This window comes from Tinamus guttatus, unplaced genomic scaffold (genome assembly GCF_059628265.1).
Source record: "Tinamus guttatus ecotype Peru unplaced genomic scaffold, ASM5962826v1 Tinamus_guttatus_pri_ptg001087l, whole genome shotgun sequence".
Taxonomy (NCBI): domain Eukaryota; kingdom Metazoa; phylum Chordata; class Aves; order Tinamiformes; family Tinamidae; genus Tinamus; species Tinamus guttatus.
The window spans coordinates 591530-611354 of record NW_028289621.1 but is presented as its reverse complement, the minus strand read 5'-3'; the positions used below and the strand labels follow the sequence as shown (position 1 = coordinate 611354).

General features: G+C 55.2%; 1 protein-coding gene across 7 annotated transcripts in view; it reads right to left on the bottom strand.

Moving 5' to 3' along the window:
• The window catches only part of MBNL3 (muscleblind like splicing regulator 3), a 420262-nt gene that overhangs the window by 34724 nt on the left and 365713 nt on the right, over window positions 1-19825 (bottom strand). For 4 of the 7 annotated variants that reach the window (XR_015914237.1, XR_015914238.1, XM_088538487.1 and 1 more), the window contains exon 1: window positions 9006-9865. Coding sequence is in view for 5 of the 7 variants with exons in the window: in XM_088538487.1 (XP_088394613.1) it covers window positions 9006-9179 (174 nt within the window). In the remaining 2 variants the exon portion in view is untranslated. Of the gene's footprint in view, window positions 1-9005; window positions 9866-19825 lie in introns of those variants that run through there. The other 3 variants (XM_088538484.1, XM_088538486.1, XM_088538485.1) reach the window with 2 other exon arrangements.

The following is a 19825-nucleotide window of genomic DNA, read 5'->3' as shown; positions in this document are numbered from 1 at the left end:
TTCAGTGATGCTACAGCCCAGGGTCCTGCCCCCAAGTGCTACCCAAGCCCCAAACAGGATGGTCCCAGCCTGTTTACAGGCTCAATACACAAGAGTTAGGGCAAAGGCAATCACAGGGCCAGGAGAGGTGTCAGTCCCAGCCCCGCGCTGCCGCGGGAACGTCCCCTTCCCTATGGTGCATCCTGATTCTGCCCAGAGCTTCAGCAAGGACCTCTCGCTGCAGGTTCTTTGGAATCCCAGAATGCTGAAGGTTGGAAGGGACCTCTAGGGATCATCCAGTCCAACCCCTGCACACGCAGGGTCACCTAGAGCACGTGGCACAGGACTGCGTCCAAGCGGGTTTGGAGATCTCCAGAGAAGGAGACTCCACAACCTCTCTGGGCAGCCTGTTCCAGTGCTCTGGCACCCTCACTGGGAAGAAATTTTTCCTTAAGTTCCTGTGGAACTTTTGGTGTTTCAGTTTGTGGCCATTTCCTCTAGTTCTGTCGGTGGCCACCAGTGAAAAGAGGCCGCCCCATCCTCCTCACTGCCTCCCTTGAGGTACTTCTAGACACTGCTCAGGTCCCCTCTCAGCCTTCTCTTCTCCAGCTGAACAGGCCCAGCTCCCTCAGCCTCTCCTCACAGGGCAGATGTTCCAGGCCCCTGATCATCCTCGTAGCCCTGTGCTGGACTCTCTCCAGCAGCTCCACATCCCTCTTGTCCTGTGGAGCCCAGAACTGGACACAATACTCCAGAACTGGACACAATACTCCAGACGTGGAGTCACAGCGACGACAGAGGCAACAGGCAGAGAGGGTCAGAATTCCTCGTCCGCCTCGTTCCTGGCTCTGCAGACTCTGCGCTAACGACAGTGGGGACACAGCGGAGCTGCAGGACGGCTTGGGGACAAATAAGCCCAGAGGGGAGGAGGAAACAGAGCAGGAAGGAGGAGAAACAGGGCATCTGGAACAAGGCTGCACGAGGCTCGGGATTCTGGAGCAACACTCAGGAGGGCTCAAGCTGCCAGGTGCTTTTTTAACACCATCCTAGAGCAGAGATGTGCCGGGATGCACCACGGAGGAGGACGGGGAAGAAGAGCCCAAGAAACTTCCCTGCAGGCTCTGACCTGCCAGCGAGCGGCAGCAAGAGGAAGAGCCGCCGGCGGGACGGCACGCTGGGCTCTGCTTCCAAAGCTTGCTCGCTGCGGCAGGGCCTCTTCAAGGGCCTAATCCCCGTGGGATTGTTCCCAGCGCCAGCCCCCACAGCCTCAGGGCAGCACGTTCAGCCCCGAGGCACCTCCCGGAGCAGCCCGTACCGCGCACCGGGGCGGCAGGGCCAGGGCTGCTGTCCCCAGGTAGCACCGGAGCAGCTAAGGGATCCCCGGAGCAGCGGCACGGAGCCAGGGCGGGCTAAGGACTAACAGGGCAGGACGTGGGCACCCGACACGGCCGGGGTGTCACCCCAACGCTCTTTGCTGCAGCACTTCTGGACACCTGCGCAGTAACGGCCAGCTAAAAGTAAATGCTGGGTTAATGCAGAAGCGGCTCCAATAAGGCTTAAGTTGATCCATGTGGAAGCTATTCCTTCAGGGACGAGCCAGCAAAGCCAGGGTTACGTCTCCCCCAGACCTTGCTGCCCAGCAAGGGCAGCAGCGCTGTCCCCTTCCCTCCCCAGCAGCAGCCAGGCTCTGCTCTCCAGCTGGACCCGAGAGGGCCCGGGAGCCCTCCAGGAGGCTTCAATATTAATGCTCCCTTCACCACGTTCAACACCCCCCGGGGAGCTGCACTCGCAGGCACGGACAGCCTGGGCCGGGGGAAGAGAGACCTGCTCCACATCGCGGCCCAGGGGGATGCAGAGACAGGGCAAAACTCGGCGCACGCCGCTCCATCAGAGCGCTGGGCAAGGGATTTTTAAATGGCAGCCATTCACGGGGCCGACTGCACCCAGGCTCCCTTCTCGGGCAGTTATTCTGTGCAGAATCCACCTTTGCACCTCCGGGGCCGCGGGTGCAGAGCCGCAGCGAGGCCCGCGCGGAGACCCCCCTCCAAACCCTCCCGCGGCGCCGCGCGCAGCGACCGCCCCGCCAACAAGGTCACACTGCGGCCTCCGCCGCCGCTGCCAGCGACCTTATTAGCGCTGATCAGGGCTCTAATAATATCCCGGGCTGTAAGCGGGCCATCTGCCGCCAGGCCGCACCGCGAACCTCCCCACGAGCAAACGCGCCGGGTCCGGGCGCACCCACCTCCCCGCAAGCGTCCTTGCCCCCTCCAGAACGTGCATCTTCCACACTTTCAAGCCAGACGATGCAGAGGGGCCATCCAGCTCCCACGTTTCCAGCTCGGATAAGCAACACAAGGGCCCTGGTTTCACGCAAAAGACGTGGAAATGCCAAGTCAAAGGTTAAAACCCACCAGCCCCCCAGCCTGCTGCTGCTGGGGACCCCGGGTAACCAAGCTAAAGGTCCAGAACTAAATCTATGTGCTGAGATTGAGGTGTCAGAACTAAAGGGCCCGGCTTTGGGAGCAGGGATCAGTGCTCCCTTTGAGCCACGTCCTTTCCACTGTGTGGACAGGAGAAAGATTCTGTTAGGACCTACCACCTACCGCCCCTAGCTAAGCTGAACACTCCCACTGCACGACAGGGCTTTTGTAACGGCCAGGTACGACTGCAGAGCTCCATCTCACAGCTCTTTATTCCAAAGGAGTCAGGTTTCAAAATGCTCAAACACCCAGAGTCTTGTTACTACCCAGCTGGGCCCCATTCCGGGATGTTTTTCCCTTTGCACAGCTTCCGAGGGGTCAAAAAGCGCAATGAGGCACAGCAGACTGGCACAACAGCACTAACGGAGCTGCTGGCGTCGCAGCAAGGCCCTGGATGCCGCATTCCCAGGGCCTTGGCCTTTCCTCTAATCCAAAGGGCCATCACTGACATGACACGAGACTGCAAAGAAGGGGGCAGTGCCTGGCTCTCTGCTGCTCAGTGAAAAGCAATAGAACAAAACCCGTAAGTGCAAAGTAAAACTCTGCCTGTACAGGGCAACATTCACCCAGTGCCGCAAAGCGTTTATTTTAATACCAGCATGACAGTATTTATGGGGGCAGATTTTCCAGAGAGCTCCGCTCCGCTCCTGGAGACCTCACGCGTGCTCCAAGGAGCCGGCAGCTGATGGGCTCTCCAGAAAATGCCCCCATCTCGTTTATATTGGTTTTGAAGCTTCCGAAGAGCTCAGTTAGATGGATACCCATTACTGCACCCTGTTGAAGGGGGAACCGCGCGGCAGAGCGCTGCGGCCAGCAAGGGGCTGACCCCAAAGCCAGCCCAGGCGGCTCTGGGGACGGCAGCTGCCAAGTCGGGGCGCCCATGTGAATCCCGCAGCGAGAGCTACCGGGGAGGCCGGCGGAGCCAACGCTCCGGGCGCGCGTGCCGAGGAAACGCAGCGCTCCCGAGCGGAGAGGAGACCCGGCCCCTCTTCGGGCTGTCCCTCTTTCCCTACCCCGTAAACCTGAATCGACAACTCGCTTCAGCACAGGGAGGCCTCTGCTTTCCGAAATGAGGCCTCACATACTTTGCAGCAGCAGAGCCTCAGTGCGGAGGGCTTTGTCCTTAAAACGCCGAGGTGGCCCTCGGGAGCCGGACCTGCCGTGCCACGAACGTGCAACACTGCAATATGCCCATAAAAGGTTTCAGAATGCATCTGCTTCAGCAGCGCAGCAACTCGGAAGGGTTCAGAGCCACATCCCAAAAGAATTTCCCTCCTGCTTTTTTAGGCAAGCGTGAGCAGCAGTGAGCGCTTCCCCAGCATCTCGCAAGCAGCAAACCAAGGTCGCTGCTGGCTGACGTCCACCGCAGAGATGCTGCCGGCTGTGCCCTTTGGGAAGGAAAATGGAAGAGAAAAGGTCTGCGTGAAGAAATATATTGAAAATGGAGTGATACCAAGTTGTGGGTACCACCAGAACCCGAGCTCTTCAAAACCTAATGGCAGAGCTGCTGGCCCTTGACTTTCCAGTGTCCTGTGCGTCCCCCTGCACCGGGATCACAACCCAGCGCCCCAGTGCAAAGCCAGGAGCAGGGGGGCTCAGCTCGGTGCTGGATTTTGTACCTTCTACCTGAGACACAGGGACACCGTCCTCCTGCCACCCCTGCTGCAGAGGGGACAGCTGAGGGCAGCCGCCTTCCAAACCGCGCCGTGGAGCCTCACCGGGATCATCTGTCAAGTTTCAGCTGTCAAAAATGTCCCGGCAAGCGAAGCGAGACGGCTGGTACATGAGAACAGCCTGTGGAGAACGCTGAACACACCGAACACGCTCTGCCCGAGCCCCATCCCACACAAAGACCAGCCAAGCAGACTGAAAGCACAACACGCGTTTTCTGCATGAAGGTGAACAAGCCGAGGAAGGTTGTGCTCTGCCAGGCCTGTCACACCGTCACTGGGGACGTCACTGTCCCCATAAACCCTTCCTTGCTCCGGGGGCAGCACAGGAGGTCAGAGACAGTCAGACATGGACAGTGACAGGATGAGCATCTCTGCCCATCGTCTGCCCTGCAGCCCAGGACGCTGCGGGCAGCGGGAGCGCAGCGCAGACATACACACATACATATATATATATAAATATATGCATCATTATCTGGCTCACTTGCATCATGTTTATCTCCAAGACACACAGGGAGCCTCTCCAGATACATCTTTATGGTAAATTAGCCTAGCAAGTTAGCCTAGGTAATGCCTCTTGGAGAAAGCGGGCAATGGAAGCAAAGGAATACTTAGGTTGTTTTTGTTAATAGCTTTTCATTATCAATTTTAGGTGCATACACAGGCTTTTTTGCTGTTTTTACATAGAAAAGTCTGTTTGGAAATGGGTAACAGCTTTATGACCGCATTCTTTTAAATTTGACCTCCCCAAATCAAAATTCCTACTCCCGAGACTTTCACTGTGCTATTTTGTGTCTTTAAAACCTTTCCCCAAAACTTTGATTTGCATATGGAAGCATCTACACTCACACAGCAAATAAAAGACAAATCAAAGCTGGGCTTGTAAATAGTGTTTTTAACCCTGAGTCCACAGTGCAGCTTGCAACCTGCGAGCTGTGCAAATCAAAGCTTTCTTTTTGAACACCTGGCCCGCACAGCCTGCATATTTGTACACGACACATCCCTACCTACCAGGGCTCTTTCCCTCAGCTTCCCGCTTATCAGTTTGTGTTTCTAGTGATCAGAGAATGTTTTTTCTTCCTTACATCTTCAGAAGTTGAAGAGCACAAATTAATTACTTGCTGAACAGGGAATTAGGGCTCAGAGAAGCTCATCCTGCAGCTGCTCAACACAGGCTGCACAGGCAGCTCCCTGCAGCACTAGTTACATATAGGGCTGGGACCCAAAGACAAACGGGAGCAAAACCACAAGGGCCGTCTCGGGCGACGCCGGTGACAGCGCAGCGCTCTGCTTTGCTCACATTTTATTTTCTGTTTCATGGTTTCTCAAGCTAACGCCCCTCAGCGAAACGAAACGCCGCCCCATGGGCTTGCAGGGAGGGTTTCCCTCTGCACTGGGGTCATTGGAAGCCCCTGCCCTGCGTTTTGGCCATCCCGACGCCCCTGTGCGCGAAGGGTCCTGCTCCAGAGGCCGCGGATGGAGGAGCGAAGCTGAGGAACATCTTGGCGGCCCGCGGGGACTCACCCAGGGCTGCTGCCCCGCGGCTCCGCGGTCCCCAAGCGCCCCGGGAGCGCCGCACCGCGCACAGGGCCTTGCCCTTCCACTCACGCACGTTATTCTTCAAGAACAGCGTTATTTGAATTAATGAGGAAGAACGTGCGAGCGGGGAGTGAGAGTTTTCTCTTGGCATCCGACTCAAACCCGCGAACAGCTTCTCACAGGCACTATTTTTACACTCCGCATCAATCTGCTAGAGAAAGGTTCCTTCTGTTGCCCGCAAATGTGCAAACTCCCCCTCTGAAGCAGCACGATCCAGGGCAGCGGGACCCAGCCCTGCACTTGCAGCCTCATGGCAAGCCAGTATTCCTCAACCTAAGTATCTCACAACCACGACGCCCCCGGAGAGCCCCTATCCATGAATCCCGCCCTTGCACCCAAGGATACCCCCTGGATACCAAGATCCTCCCAACCCTGTATGTTCTTTCCGCTCCCATCCGAGCGCCGCGCAGCGAGGCGGCCGGACGCGGCTGCCAGGGAAGCAGCGCTGCCGTAAAGGGACTGGAAACCAAGTGCAGGAACTGCAGAGACGCTGCCTGCGACCCGAGCGGCGGGGCGAAACCATCGTGTGCTGGGTTATCAGCAGTTCCTGTTTGAACACATTGCTGGAGCTCAAGCTTTCTGGGAGAAAACACAAGCCAGGAGGCTCCACAATGGGCGCAGATAAGCAACCTCCCAACAAAGCCCTGGGCGGCTGCAAGACAACGGGAAAACCTATTAGCTGCAAGCATCCCATATCCTGGGGAAAAGTTATTAGCTGCAAGCATCCTATATCCTGTCTGCACTGCAGAAACACATATGTCCTCCTAAGACAGGGCGGGAGGAGATGCAAAGAGCACTAGGCAGCTCTAAGGCCCTCATCGTGAGAGGGGACAGGGAGGACGGTCATGAGAAATGGTGCAGGAGATGTCCGTGGGATGGAAGCCTCTTGGAAGGAGGTCTGGGAATGCAATGGTGTTAACGGAGGGGTCTGATTATATGAGAGCCTTAACACTTAATTCTGTGCCGACACTGGGGAGGGTCCGATGACCAACCCCGTGGGGCTGGCGGCAACGTGGCAAAGCCACGGTCAGAGCGTGGTCAACCGGAGCAGCTCAGAACACCCCTCCTGCGGGAGGCCGGAGCACGAGCCCCTCCGCGCTAGGGCGAGCGGGGCCGGGCGAGCCCGGCTCCCTGCCCGAACACAGGGCTATTGTTAGCGCCGTTAGTCACCGGGCCGGTTATCGCCACGGGCAGCTCCGGCGCACGCCCTGCGATCCGGCCACCGCGGCCGCTCCTGCCCGCGGAGGGGAGAGGTGGCAGCAGGAGCTGCACCTGCCGCGGGGAGCAGCCCAGAACCCTGGATCATCTCCGACACCTGCAGAACCGGGGGCTCATCCCCGACACGGCTCTCAAGCCCCGCGCTGCCTTGAGAAGCTCCCCAGAACCACCACGGCTCTGAGGAAGGGCTTCATGATCCACCTTCTTGAGCAACAGGGTATCAAACATCTCCCGCCACCTCCTGCCTGCACGCTCTGCAGTGCCTGCTCTCTCCTCCCCGCATACATCTGCAGGGCAGAGCTGTCGGCCCTCCAAAAGCTGTCCAAAGCCTGGAAAAATCCAGAAAACCTCCTCCCATGCCAGTTCAGGTCACTTAGCTACTGCCCAGGGGGTTCTTGCTACCGTGTCAAGAGGCAACTGCAATGTAAACATTATTTACCAGCCACCTGCATAGGAAGCACGTCGAGCTGCAAAACATCACCCAGCTCCTTCGGTAGTTTTTGCTTTCCCACCATGGTGCTCCCCAAAACGTTCCTCCCTGTTTGGCAGGAGGAAACGTGTGCGAATCGAAGCGAGGCAACACGTGGGCCCTGCACATCTCATGTCCAGCCCGGAGAGCCCGAGCACGCCGCGAAGCTCCCCTCAATACAGCAGACAGGGACCAGCTGCCACCAGCTCCTGCTGCTGACACTGCAATTGCAGCTCCCAAATAACCCCGAGCTCGGGGACGGCGCAGGGGCCACCTGGCTGCAGTTTGCAGCTTTCTGAGCGAGTCCTCCGAGGCACCACGCTACCCCACGTGGTGCTTTAGCAATCGTCTGGGAGCTGGAAGGAGAGCTAGGAAATGTAAACATATTAATCTCTTCATTCAGAATATCTGTGCTGCCACTGGCTACAATTCAAAGTTTCAAGGGCACAAAGAACATGACTTCTTTTTTCCCCTCTGATAAAAATATTTTTGTCTCTCACTGTCAGCAGGCCAGCAACGCAAATGAACATTTGAAAGTCACTGTATAACTAAGGAGTCATTGCGTATGCTCAGATTAACAAGAGCAAAACCGAATGCAAATAGGAAGCCTGAACTTCCTGCTAAAAGGGAACAAAAAAGTGCAAATATGAAGAAGTCACAAACGGTAGTAAAATGGGTAAATGCACAGCAGACCAGATCCAGTCCTGATACGAACCAGTCACTGCACCCATAAAAATAAATCCAAGGCTTTGCAATTTAAGCTCAAGAGAGAACCTTTAGGCTTGTAAGATTCAGATTCCTTCTGCAAACTCAAGCTGTTAACCCTAACCTCACTTGCATCCTGCAAAATCGGCTACGCAGGGACGACCAGCAGCAGCAAAGCTCAGCTCTAACACGGGCAGGATGAGCAGCAATCCTGGTTTCAAATCCCTTCGGAATGCCTTTTCCCAACGCCCATTTCCCTGTGAGTGCTGCTCCAGATATTTTGGCTGTTCCTCGCACGCAGTACGGTGCTGCAGCGCATCTGCAACTCCGTCTCCAGGAAATACACATCGAGCTGATTCATTATCTTAAAATGCTGCCTTTATTCCTGCTCCTTAAAAGCACATTTCAGAGCTCTGCGCCGAACGCACAGCCAAATTAAAGCACACGGTTTCAGTTCTCTGCTCAGTCATTCCAGTTTCATTTACTGCCCACAACACAAATTCTCCATTTCAGGACAGCCGTATCAGACCTGAGCCACAACCAGAAAACGCCCCGGGTTAAAAAAAAAAAAAAAAAAAACACCCTTTACTTTCTCCCTCCCTCGATGTCCAGCACTTCATGCAATCACCTTGGCCTTGAACTTGGCCAAAATTGAATTGTGATCGAATATTGTGCCCCCCGCCCCTCTTATTCCTAATACCGCGGACATCCCCGATAAGAAAATGCCGAAAATTCACAGCTTGTGCATGCAGCCGAACGCAGGCACCGCGGCTCCCGGGTACCCTGCGATTCCCAGGGCCGCATCCCACCCGGGAGCACCGTCCCCGCAGGAGGGGACCCGCGCACCGAGCGAGCGCGGGGACGCCCGCGTTAGACCGTCCTCACCTTTAGGGAGTCAAAGCAGGCGATAACTCGACCGTTTTCCACGTGGCAACTCCGGGACGGGTGGGCGAACTTGCACTCTGCATCGGAGCGAGAACAAGTCCCTCTCTGAAACTCCCGACACACTTCCAACGTCAGCCATTTCGTATCGCGGACCAAGGAAACGTTTACAGCCATATTAAAAACAAAAATTAAAATGCAGGCAATCGCACCCTTCCTCAGGGCGATATTTACTGCTCTTTTTCTTTAAAAAAAGGGTAAAAAAGTGAATTCAAGTTAAACGTGAAGAAATAACTAACTTGTTGCTTTGGTAAAACTCCTATTCATCAGCACTTAGGTTTTCATTTAAGTCAAATTGTGGTTGTTTAAACAAGGATTAAACATAAAGCCAATCATAAAATAGAAATCTTATCAGAACAACTGAAAATCAAATTAGAGGCCAGCTCCTAAAAGTGCAATTGTAGAAGTTAAAATATAAGTGTTATATTTTGTGCCACTGCCTAAGTTACTTGAAAATAACTGGCAGACTTTCAAAAGAATTCTGTGCTCTCCAGTTAATGGTTTCAATTATTCTTGCAAAAAGCATATGCTGCTGGCAGCACTTCAGTTTGTGGAATGGTCTCGGTCCTCGGGGAGAAAACTTTTTTTTTTTTTTTTCCTCCTATTTCTTGCTTCTAAAAATCACGGTTCACCAGCATTAAAAGGAGCAAAAGGATGTCAGAATTTTTCTTTTCGCTTTTTCTCTTTTTTTTTTTTTCTCTTTTTCCTCCTCTTGCTTTTTAATATTTGCTACATACTCGGGGGAAGGGGGAAAAAAATGGCTGAGCAAACTGCGTGTAAACAGGGGCGATAGCGAGAAAAAAAAAAAAAAAAAAAAGGGAAAAAAGAAGGGCCGAGTTGCCGTCAGTCCGAGCCGCAAGCAACGCCAAATTAAAAAGAAACGGGGCGCCGAGCGGGGGGAGGAGAGAGAGGCAGCCCTAGACAGAGATCCAAGCAGCGGTGGCTTCAGGAAAGGCACTTTTCAGCAACCTGCGGGAAAAAGAGAGACAGAGTGAGCTCGGAACGGCTTGGAACGGCTTGGAACGGCTCGGAACGGCTTGGAACGGCTCGGAACGGAGCGGCGGCCCCGGCGCTGACAGGGCGGCGGGCGCCGTCAGCCATGGCGCGGGGAAGCGGCATTTCCCGCATGAGGCCGCGCAGGGCCGGCGCGCGCGGCCAATGGGACGGGGCGTTGCGGCCGGCGGCCCGGGCGGGCGCCCAATGAGCGCGGCGCTTTCATGGCGCCGCGCGCTGGCAGCCGCCCGGCGCGGTGCCCGCGGCCGTGACGTGACGCGACGCGACGCGGCCCACGGGGCCCACGGGGCGGCGGGGCCCGCGGTCGCGCCCTGCGGCTCCGCGGGGCCCTGCGCTACCCCCGCGCGCTGCGGACGCGGTTTTCCCCCCGCGAGGCACCAAGCGGGCGGCCCTTGGTGCTTCGCTACACGGGTGTCGCTTTTGCCCCCCCGCGTTAAGCGCTTTCCCCCCCAGCCGCTCGTGGAGGAAGCGATCGCGCGGGTGGCTCTGTGGTATACAAACAGCAGAACCCGGCCCTCTGGCTGCCGCGCCGTTTTAAGGTGTTTTATTTAACCCGTTGAGAGCTGGCTGGGTCCCCACGCACGGAGCAGAACCCCGTCACGGTGACACACCTGAGTTTGGGGACCTACCAAAGCTGACAAGGACACTCGAGCCACACGCGCAAGGAGAAGCTCAACTCCTTGTTCGCGGCTGCGTTTGCCAGCAATAGCGATTCAAATTACTCGAGTCCAGCAAGCAAATTCCAATAAACTCCTAATTCAAGCTTTCCTTGGCACCACTAAAATGCTAAGTTACCCCTCGAGCTTCCCATTCCAATATCAGATGCACCAATGCACCCCGACGGGATCGGGCTGTTCCAGCGTTCCCCAAATCCAGTTGTTTTTCATCTTTTTGAAGTCGGGCTACCCAGCGCTTTGATGGACACACCATCTTGTACACGTGACTGCTATTAAAACCTAACACAAGAGCCTTCATCTACAAGAAAAGGAAGCTTAAATCCTTCCTTTATTATTGATGTGTTATTGCAATTAGGCTGATCAGTAACGGAAACCTGCTGGAGCTGGAGCGGGCAGACACCGCGGCCGAGCGGCGTAGGGCAGGGGGGCCTCTTGATTCATGGCTTCAATTATTTGGCATTAAAAAAACAGCATTTGTCGAAACCCACATTTTCAAGTACTTTCTCGGGTAATTAGAGATGAGTTTGTAACAGAAAGCGCCCCGATTCTTACGCCCCGGCTTGTGGCATCGGCACCAGCTTGGTCCGGGCCTAGAAGGACCTTTGCATTTTTGCTTAAGTGGGGAACAGAGACAGCAAACGTGAGATTTGCTAGGCATGTTTTCAACTTCAAAGGGAAGGAAAAGGCCTATCTAGCCAGTCGTATCTTTCGTGCTTCAGAGATGCTCTAAATCAATCTTGATTTTGCAAACAGGGCAGTTTTACACAGGAATCTCATTCATTGATGTCCAGACTCCCCGTCCAACTGAGCTCAGCAGGCACGGAAGGATGTGTGGAAACCTCTCTGCAGGGAGCGAGGGACAGGCTGGGTGCAGCTCGCAAAAAAACGAGCTAGAACAGGTCAAATATGGGTGGGGATTAGAAAGAATGCTCCGAGGAGCTGCTGCGAGCAGCGTGAAACGCTACCGTCCCGCCATCAAATGCCTCTTCCAGAGCCCCCGACACCAGGGGAAACGAGGGTCCCTTAATGCTGGACCTGAACACAGCGAGCCTGAACTCAGCACATGGTTACAGCAGGATGCATGAACAGCATCTGCCGCTTCCCAGCCCTTCCCCTGTGAGAAATCCTGACAAATGTGGCAAGCTAAAGGATCATCTTGCTCTTGCCCCTGTAACTCGGGGGCAGACGGGGGCAGACATGCAGGTATCCGCATGCAGCACGCTGCTCAGTCCCTGCATGGAAAGGGAACATGTTAATGGCAGGTAAGTCACGTCGAACATAAGCAACATGAAACTAAAAATACACATTTGGATTCATGTGACTGCAGCCTTTAAAAAAAAAAACTCATAAAAAAAACAGTAAGAGAACTGTACGAAGGAACATTTGCTGCTGCTCAGCTGACAGAACTAGACCCCTGCTCTATATATTTACTCCGCAGGATAGAAAATAAAAAAAAAAAGCAGTCTGCTTAACATGGAAAAGCAGAAAACAACATTCTGTGTTAGCAAAACAACCCCTTTTTCTGCACAAAGGGAGACTGTCATCCCAGGCCCCGGGACTAGGACCTGTGTACTGGGGGAGGGAGCTAAATGGATAAATTCACGCCGAGCACCACCGGCCAGCAAAGCCCAGCAGGAGCTCGTCCTGCCCGGCCCGCACGGTGCCCACGCACAGAGCCCCGAAGCACTGCGTGACTTTGAGCGGGGAAGGCGCCCGGAGCGCGTCCCGCGGCGCAGGAACGCAGCGGGCAGGAGGATCCACAGCCCCAGGGGGCCCGAGCTTGGATTTTCAGCGAGTCGATAGCCAGAGCAGCGTCAGTGCTTGGCCTGAGCACATTCCCCCTCCGCGTGGCCACCAGGAAAGCCCCAGACGCGGGCTGGCACCGCGAGACGCCCCTGCGCACAGCCCAAGGGTGAGAAAAGCCTTTGAGAGGAGCCCAGCGCTGGCACCAAGGAGTTTCACTTCCCCACGTTTCAGCTCCTGGCAGCAAACAAGTACAACCATCTCGCTGTGATGCATTTTCCCCATTCCGTGTATTAACACCCCCCCCTTTTCTTTTTGGAACTGGTATTTTACTCACTTCGCTCTCCCGCTTACTTCAAACGGGAGGATTAAAAACATCCATGCCAAAAGCAACACGTAAGGAGGACACAAAGTAGCTCCGCACAACACAGAGAACGCTCAGCTCGCAGGAAATGCAACAAAGGGCAGACGCTGCCTTTTGAACCTTGCCCAGCTCATCTCCTCCGCTACCAGATGGGCCAATTTACTCTCAACTGCAGCAGCATCAAAGCAGGGGAAAGCGGCAAGGCTGAAAGGCCCGTGGCCTTTATCCCCTTAAGGAAACAATAACTTAAAGCCCCTGCTCCGGAGCTGCTCGCTGGGCCAGGCCTAATTGCTCCAAAGGCAGAGGCTGCAGCCCGGCTCCGGGTGGCAACAGAGCGCGTCTGTCCCGCGGCACCCGGAGGGAAGGGGGACGAGGGCAGGGAGATGCGAAGGTCACATCCAAGCTCGCCTCGGGCGGGATTAAGGCACCCTGGCGGCTTGGGGTGACGCGAGGACACGGCCAAGGACAAACGTCTCCGCTCCACGGCCGGATTCCTCCCGCTCGCCGTGAAACCCGACCCCTTGGGCTCCGCTTCCCGACAGCGCGGAGCGGGGATTGCCATTGCTGCGGCTGGGCTCATTTCAGCAGCTCCCGGGTGGAAGGGATGCTATTTACAGCACAATCCCGCTCTGAAAAAAGAAATGACTCAAAGCAATGGCAAGGTGGGAGCCACAGTTATTGCTCCTCCACAATTTCCAGGTCACGGCCACTCTGAGGAGAGGCAACTTTTGAGTGTGCAAGTCCTTGCACCTTCTGGTCAGTTCTGCACCCTTTCTTCCAAGCTCAGTACCAAAGGGTACAGAGAAACTTGGTGCGTGCCCTCCCAATAAGCCCGAGTGGCAAAACTCCTCAATCACAGACAGAATAGAGGTGTTACCACCACCAAAATAAAGTAAAAATATTCCAAATAAATGCTGTGCTTCTGGAAACCATGCATGTCAGAGATACATAAGGAAAAAAATGAAAAAAAATATATAGAATAAAAATAAAAAAGAGAAACATGAGCGCTTACAGGAGCAGCACCACCCTAGAGCAGCAGCAGCGGATCCTGCACTGCCCACGTCCACGCTGCCAAGGCTCTGGCCCTGCATCCCCTGAAAACCAGGAGCACTCAAATTCCCGGGATGTTGCAACGCCACCAGTTTGCACGCAGCAGGACGGCCTCCGAAACGGGCCCCGTGCCACCCCCCGCGCTCACACCGGCTGTGCGCTTGGAACAGAAGGTACCTGGGGAAAGGGCTGGCTTTTAACAGCTCCTGCTTTCTGCCTGTGTACTTAATGGACTGCAGTATCAACCATGAAGAAGGTCAATTTATTTTCTGCCACCTGCAAGAGATATTTTTGCTTTTAAATTAGAAAATAATATTCTATTTTTTGCCCTGGCCTTTCTACTTTAAAAGCAAACACTTTAGGGACTCGTGTAGACACCTTGAGTATTTCCTTTGTGAACATTCTGTACCTGGACACTCTCCCCCTCAGGGAACAGTTTACTCAATTTAAGGTAGACCTTCACAGCTAGGAAGGAATAAAACCTCTTTTGTTCTTCGACCAGTTACCCAGAAAAAGAACAGATTTTCTCTTTCATGGCCACGCATGAGGAATTTCTGTTCAAGGTCTCATCGCAGACGCTGGGAGCCATGAATCACCAAGGATCATCCTGCACGCTGCGGAGTCAAGAGCAGCCCAGAGCGCTGTCTGCTCAAGGAAGGACATCAAAAACCCCCAAAACACACACCCAAATAAAACAAACCCCCAAGGATGCTGCGCTGGGAGAGCCTCATTGCAGGATGCAAAGCACGCGCAGAAGTGGCTGTGCACTCCAGCTGGGTGTCCAGGCAGGCAAACACCACATTTTGTGCTCCAGGAGCCACCAGCACCGACCTGTCCTTCTCCCCACATTCACTCATGCCTCCAGCGTAGAGAGAGGCTTCACGGAGCGGGGGTTGCTGGTTATGACCCCCACGGAAAGAGCAGCAGGAGAAAAATCCTCCTCCTCCAAGGAGGGGGCTCAAGTCGCACGTACTGTGTCACACGTCTTGGAGAATTCGCCAGCCCCTCTCCCTACAGCGCCCGGATTTTGCGCCCTGGGAGATGGATGCGGTGCTCAGCAGGGCCGGCCAGCGTTGCCAAGGCTACGCTCTGCCATCCCGGGAAAAACGGGCCATCCATCACCCGCGAGCGCTCCCGCTGCTCCGCAACCTGCCCCAGCGCAGGCGCTGCCCGGACCTGGAGCACCGGGAAAGCCGGGAAGGCTCCGGCGGGAAGAGCCTTCCAGGAAAAAGCAGGGCACAGATCAACTCGAGGGGCTTGCTCCTCCGCTGCACGGAGGCCATCCGCTGCGTATAACAGCAGACTATTATAGGGAAAAGGAAATGCTAAATTTAATGAAGCATTTGAAAAAAATATTTTTTCACTTCTGAAATCACTCTTCGCTGTGGACAGGCTCCCACAGGCAAGAGACAGAGCTATTTGCCACCATTTGCTGGGGAATGCTATGCCAAAATATTTGTCACAAAATTGTTTCAGTATAAGGAGCTTTGTTTATTTATTTGCTTGTCTTAAAAAGAAGCCCTGGAAGCGGCTGCGCTGGAGCCGCACACGTGTCCTGGCACGGCAATACCTTTGCACGGGGTGTTGCAAGGCTGCACGTGGTGCAGCGCCTCAAAGGGAACTTCCACCTATTCTGTTGAATAATTTGTTGCTAGAACAAACAGAAGCAGCCCACATTTTTGCTTTTTTGGGGGCTGTGGATTTCCTGCCATCAGCTCATTTGAAAATCAGTTTTCCCTTGTTCCTACTGCCCCTCTCTCCACAGGAGCCGCTCGCTGAGGTCCCTCAGCTGCCCGAGGAGATGAGGTTGCTCATGGGGCTTCTCTGCTGATCTGGCCGAGTACAAAACACCGCATTTTGGCAGGGAGGTCGGCTAAAAGATCTGCCCAACACGGAGAGCTCAACCGAGGCGCACGAGTTTACAGAGGAGACAGGAAAGGCCAAGGCTCATTAAGGTTTGTTCCCCACCACGTAATCGTCACAGAGAGGATTAAGCAGACACGTCCCACAATGGGGCCGATTATCCCTCTCGGTGTTCGCCACCCGCCAAGGTCCTTGCCCTGCAGAGCAGCGTGCGCGTGGCCTGGGCAGGCCCACGGGGACAAGCCAAGGGTCACCTATGGCAAAGCCACCGCCACGGGACCCTGCTCGAAGGGACAACCTGAGTCCAAGCTCCAAGCAGGGCCTTGGCGCTCGAGCCAGACAACGTTCCCCCTTAGGCAGGAGGAACACTGGCCTACGAGACAGATTCCCTAGGATCAGTTCCAAAGGGACAGGGGGAACAGAGAGGAAGGACCTGCAGACACTCTGGAGCAAAGGTATCTGTTATTCCTACATAGGCTCTGGGCAAAGGCCATTCCCATCTCTTTGTCTATTCCTGCATTCCTCCAAAAAATACACACACCTTTTGCTCCCAATTCTGCAGGATCAGTGTGGCCGACACTTAACTGAGCTTTCCCAAGTAGGATCTGTCTCCCCTCTTCCCCAATTACTCGTGGAGATTCAGGGACTTGCCAGCTGCATGCTATGGCCAGCGGTTGGATGGGAATCCCGGCCCAGGACGTGGTTTCCCGAGGGAGCAGCGCAGGCCGTTCCGCGGGGCTGCAGCAGCCTGGCTGCACGCACAGCACGTCCCCGCGCAGGGCGCGCTGAGCGGGGGGCCCAGGAACCCCCCTGCACAACCCAACCTCCCCGCCACAAGCGGGGACGCCGGGGCCGAGTCCTTCCTCTTGCTGGCACCACCCAGCAGGAGAAACCACAAAGGAAGGGCTGGAGAGAGATGTTACAGGGGCAAAACAGCTGGGGCTACAACTGCCCCATTCTGGGCTTCCCACATGCGCAGAGCAGGGCTCAGAGGGCCAGATCTCCTCCAGCAGGGCAGCCGTCATTCCCCTGGGGACAACGGGGAAGATTTTCCCTTCTGCTCTCGCGCTGCATCTCCCTGCAGAGCAGATCCGCTCCTACACACGTGCTGCAGCTCTGCACGTTATGGTGTTCACGGGCCTACCTGGTGAAAACACGGCAGAAAGAGGAGACAGGGGTTTGAACCCTCTCAGCGGGAAGAGCTCGCAGAAAATAAGAATAGTTTGTCTTTTAACATTCTGTGTACTGCGTGCTTGGATAAGCCATAAGTAACTTGGCAGCAGCCCAGCTGGGTACAAACACAGAGCAGCGAGCACAATGCAGCCGTCACAGAGCCAGCGCTCTGGGCCAGACTGTAATTTTCCCCTTCGCACAGGGCAGGCCTCCAACGTCTTTCTGCTGCCACATTCGAGCCCATCCCAATTACATGACGGGTTACAAAGCAGAGCCTCGTGCACAGAAGCGAAAGCGCCGCTCGCTTCCGCGCGGTGCGCGAGGTCGGAGCGCACAGAAACGCGCCAAGGAGTCACCTGAGAAATAACACGGCGCTTCCAGGGACGGGGAGCACGGCTGCTGCTCTCCACCCCGACCCGTGACAACATCTGCAGGTTGCAAAGCAAATTTGTGATGACAGAGGGAGACCAGAAGCCAAGCAAGAAAAACATCATGTTGAGACATTTATTTATTTTTGTTTTATCCTAAAATAAAGTAAAACAGGCAGAAAAAAATCAGGAAAAGCAAACATTCTGACAAGGGAGAACCTATTTCACATGGAGTGAAAATCCAGAGTCCTGGATGCCACCTCCCACAGGTGCTCACTGCAGGTTGCCATTAAATGGGAAGAATGCCAAGGATTGGGACCCTGGAGAAAGGGCCTGCTTCAGCCACGGGTGACACACAGCAAGTCCCTTGAGCTCTGCAGAGGGGGGACAAGAGTTTCCTATCCCCTCGGTGACACTTGGAGGATGTCACCTGCAGGACTTGGAGGACACGCACCTGCACACACACGTAGACGTGCATCCAGCAAGGAGAAAGGCACCGCTGGGACACACGTGAAGTCCCCCTCAGCCTGTGTCACCTCTGCTGCTTTCGCTCATCCCAGCACCTATTCCTTCCTCTTCATCTCATTACCAGCTGGATTCATTAACTTCTCCTTCGCAGCCTCCGTTTGCCGCAGGGTGCCCAGTCACGGGCACAACCAGATCCTGTGACCCGCAGCCCTCTCCTTCGCTCCCCGCAGTGCAGGGTTACGGCTCCCAGAGCCCTCCCCACGGCAGCCCAAATTCCCTCCCATTCCCGGTACTCGCCCTCCCGCCAGAAAGCGCCCGAATCCGCACGGAGCCGCTGGACCAACACCAGGAGCCTGGGAAGATGCATCCCAGCCGCACAGGGCACCAACGGGGTAAACGGCACTTCCCCACTTGCCTCGTCTCTCCCTGCACTGCCTGCAGCCCCAGCCAAAAAACCGGCACCCCCGGGGCTGTCGGAGCTGGGAAAGCCCCGGGGGTCCCTGTCCCCCCGCACCACCAAGCAGGGTGCCCCTTCCCGCCGCCGGGAAGGAGCGGGCGGATGGCGCAGGGGACACGCCGCGGGTTGAGTCTTTGTTTTAATTGGCTGCTGTTAAGAACATTAGAAGGATGTTTGAAGGAGAATGATTACGGGCAGAGTGCAGGGGAGGTAATCAAAGGTGTCCACAAACAGAATTTATGATGGAGCTTCGCAATCCATCACCCGGCCAGCATTCCTACGCACACACATAATCCTCAAAAATATATTTAGCTTGGGGCTCTGAAGGAAGTGTCACCGTTCTGGTGACCCCCAGCTCTTTGCTCCTTATAAGATCACAGGAGTCATTTATTTCACATCAGGGAGGAAGGGTGGGAGGGAAATCAGTTAAGATATAAAGGATAAATTGTTTAAATTCTTCTGAGCGAGAAGACTAACTTTGTTTACTAAAATGCATACTAGGGAACATATGCAGACAGCGCATGCTGCACTCGGCGGTGGAAATTTGGCTCCCTACAGCTCCGTCATATAGATGCATTTTTTCCAGAGGAAGTCCAATGATCTTGTTTTTGTTTTCGCTGCTGCTAGAGCAGTTCAATGAAATTTTGTATTGGGAAAGTCTAATGAGGTCAGAGGAGCAGCAGCACAGAGTAAGGGGGAAGGAATGTCCTGGCGCTTTATTTTTAGCGGGAGGATGAAGGTGGGGCCTCGCGAGTGGCAGCCGCAGCGCGGGGTCCTGTAAGGCCGGCCCGGGGGCTGAGCTCGCTTTTTGCAGCAGCGAAGCCCAAATTAAAGTGTCAGCGAGTGGCAGGGCCCGGCTGGGGCAGGACAGCAGGGCCACCCGGGCTGGTGGCGGCCACGGGGAGCAGGGACAGGCGGTGACGCCGGCCCCGTGCGCGCGGGGGCTTCGCTCTCCTCCAGCCACCTGCAGCCTCTATTTAAGAGACTAATGGATATCTGAAAGTCTCGGGAGACCTTTCTGGGGATGGGCAAGCACGAAGGAACAGAATGTACAAATGGATGGGGAGATAAGGAGAGGTTAAGGGACAGAGCTGGGAAAGAGCTCACTGCCTAGACACCCACGTCCTCCCCTCCCTCAGGGGAAACCCTCTCACCTCCCGAAGCCTTTCTCCTGGCTTTGCTTTTAGTACCTTCAGTAGCTGTTCCAGGGAGCTGCGGAGATCTCGACTCGCGCACATGAAAGGGAAGCCAAGTTACAAGAGCCCGAGGAGGCTGCACGGCGCAGGGCAGAGGTGCCACGAGCAGGATTCAGCCCCTCGTTAAGTGCCAGGGCTGGAGGTCAAATCGCAGTGAGACGCGGCCATGGGGAGAGAGAAGCCAGGCCAGAGTAAGGCTGCGAAAATGAAAACGAAGGAGCCGAACTGCATAAAAGAATCAAGGAGGAGCGGGAAGTGGCTTAACTGGGAATAACAGGTAAGGAGGAAAAAGGGAGCATTCAAGAGCAAGCAGCCCGTGCTCGGTTTCCTGGCACCAGCTAACCTGATTGGCACCGCGATACAAGAAACAGAGGCTTAAAGAGCTCAAGG